Source organism: Nematolebias whitei, chromosome 1 (assembly GCF_014905685.2).
Source record: "Nematolebias whitei isolate Nwh7 chromosome 1, NemWhi1, whole genome shotgun sequence".
Lineage (NCBI taxonomy): Eukaryota > Metazoa > Chordata > Actinopteri > Cyprinodontiformes > Rivulidae > Nematolebias > Nematolebias whitei.
The window spans coordinates 70,773,645-70,776,561 of NC_056498.1; the positions used below are offsets into that span (position 1 = coordinate 70,773,645).

General features: G+C 41.3%; 1 protein-coding gene across 1 annotated transcript in view; it reads left to right on the forward strand.

Annotated features, from left to right (window-relative positions):
• ubr2 (ubiquitin protein ligase E3 component n-recognin 2) overlaps window positions 1-2,917 on the forward strand; it is a 58,895-nt gene continuing 55,978 nt past the window's right edge. Inside the window, 1 exon segment of the mRNA XM_037687239.1 lies at window positions 1-172. Within this exon segment, the coding sequence (XP_037543167.1) occupies window positions 89-172 (84 nt within the window). The 5' untranslated portion in view covers window positions 1-88.

Genomic DNA, 2,917 nt, shown 5'->3' on the forward strand with positions numbered 1-2,917 from the left:
TAGAAGAAGAAGAAGTCAACAATTCGCAGCTGATGCGTCTAGCGCCGAACCCGAAGAAGAAGACGAAGAAGAAAAAGAAGGATGAAAGATGGCGGCGGCACAGACCGAAAGAGATCCGCCGTTCGCTCCCTGCGCTGACTTCATGAACTTCTCCGCCAAAGACATGGCCTCGGTAAGCGGCTGTTGGTTCCGGGAGGTCCGCTGACTCTGTCCGGTCCTGCCGGCGGGTGAACAAGAGCTCGGTCCGCCGCAGACAGAGCTCGGTTCGGGGTTAATCTCTGACGCTGCTCAGCTTGTTGTTCAGCTCTGCTCGGGCTGAAGCTGCTAACGCTAGTAGAGATGTGTACAGCATCTGTATGGACGTGACTCCTCTTTGTGTCAGCGCCAGATGTTGGCTCAGAGAATCCAGAGGATGGTCTTTTTTTAAGCCCGGTTCCTGGTTGCTTACGTAACGTCTGTTTACGCACGGTGAACTCAGTGACCTAGTCTGAAACTTTTCGCACTGTCACCGTGTACACCCGCCTCAGGTCACGTGACACACAGGTGAACATACATGATCACCCTGACAGGTGAAGTGCAGCACGCTCTCCTGGACGCCAGGTGATGTGTCAGCTGACAGTTACCATGACAACACGGGGTCGGGGTTGGGCCTTGGCTCTTGAGAGGTAGTTCTAGTTTCTCATGTGAAACTACCAGTTTGGAAACACCAGGTAGCCGATGTAAAAATGACACATCTGTGGACTGGTGCAGGACGGACAGCCTGATCACAACCATCTGTGGGTGGTGTTGGTTTGATCCCCTTGACCACTGCAGAGGGGGTGGAGGTCCATGTGTGAAACCAGGACTGGATCCTGGAGTGTGAGCTGATGCATTGGTTCTCAGTTGTGAACCTGTGCGCTGACGCACGTGTGTTAACTAATCTGGAAGTTTGTGTGCTGGAAGAGTTGGTTTTATAGTTCAGAATAAAACACTTCCTGAGTGTGTTAAAAGATCCAGACTGCAACAGATCAGACAAAATCCTTCAACGAGAAACAATTCAATTCAGTTTATTTATATAGCGTTGATACACAACATACCTCAGTGTAGGACACAGTACATAAACCTTCACATACATTCAAAATGTCAATTAGTAAAAATTATTTATCTAAATATGGGATGCACAAAGCACAATATTGGATTTTTGGCTGCTATCTGATATGCCAATATGTTCAATCTTATTTTACCGATAACCGATACCAATACTGATTTATGTATTTTTTTCCCAGACCTACTTACAGAGACATAGCTTTAAATTTTCACAAATCTAAACTCAACCTGTTCACGAGCGATAAGTGAAAAGCGCATAAGTAGTAGTGCATTAATAGATATACGTGACAGTTTCTTAAATTAAATATTAACTTAAAACGGAAGCCTTTTATATCTGAGTTATTTTGATGGAATGGCTGATATTTAACTTTACCGCTAATATCGGTCGGTACTGATACCATGCCGATAATATTGGGCATCCCTTATCTAAATAGATTGTGTTGAATCTTTACTTAATTGCAGTCTCCCATCCTGAGCTGCACATTGTTGGCAACAGTAGAAAAGAATGTCCTGATGCTCAATAATCCAGGACAGGTAGATGAGTCTAACAAGGTTAAGTCAGGTCCTCTGTACTTGTTCTTCTTTGGTGAAACATTTCATCATTTATTCAAAAGACTTCTTTAGCCTTAGGAGCTGCAAGCAAATTCAGTCTATAAATGGCACCTTCTCATAGTGGCTCAACCAGTTTGCTGGTGACAGCCGAAACTAGTGTTTCACATGCAGAACTAATATAAAGGAACATCTCCCTTTTTAATTGGAAGAAAACTCCAGCAGAATGGGGATCTGGATGGGTGGCCATCTAATGAGCATTTAGCATCAACTTAACGGTTTCTTGATTTTTACGTTTGATTTCCACATATTTCTGTTGAAACTACTGGGACTAAAATCATTGAGGCAGAACAATTCACCAGGTGAAACACTGTCAGGTGTGTACTTGGTCCGAGGCTTCATCGTCCCATCTTGTGCTTTCTGGGAGGATGAGACAAGCCTTGAAATGTGGCTTCATTTAAAATTGGTCTTCCTGCTCAGAGCTCAAGTCCAAGCTTCAGTTCATCAAGTGGTTCATCACTATTTTTAGCTCAAAAATCAGGAGATTTGTTTAGCTCGGACTTTGTCCTATAATGTGAAAATCATGTCGTTCATCAAATCAAAATTTTATTAGGTATTATTTGTTGTTCACAGGTACTAACATTTAATCATATAACAGTTAAAAGGAGTACAGTTTATTATAAATAACCTTGATAGATACGGTTCTGATGGTATCGAGTTGCACAATCCACATAGACATTTGTTTAAAATTATTACTTCGTCCTGAAGTCTAACTGCAGCTTTGTTTAATTATGGTATGCCAATTTATTTTAAAAAAAAAAAGTTATTGTGATTTTTTTTTTTTTTTTTCATTTTTTTTTTTTTTACTTCAAATAAGAATTCTTATTCTATGGCTACATGCAATGGATTGAGTGATTAAATGAAAACAAGTGGTATGCCGATGTCCCCAGTCCCTGAAGGGTTTGAACAGTGGAATTGTTATTGGAACAATATGGTGATGGCCATGTTGGATTTTGATGTGGCCACCCATTTTTCAATAGTGACATTTCTTATGCCTAGATGTAGCCACATATCAAATCAAAACAGAAGTTGGGCACATTGCTTAGTCTTCTAGTTATCCAGCTCACTAATATATATCTATCTATCTATCTATCTATCTGTCTGTCTATCTGTCTATCTGTCTATCTGTCTATCTGTCTATATGTTGTCTATCTGTCTATCTGTCTGTCTGTCTATCTGTCTGTCTGTCTGTCTGTCTGTCTGTCTGTCTGTCTGTCTGTCT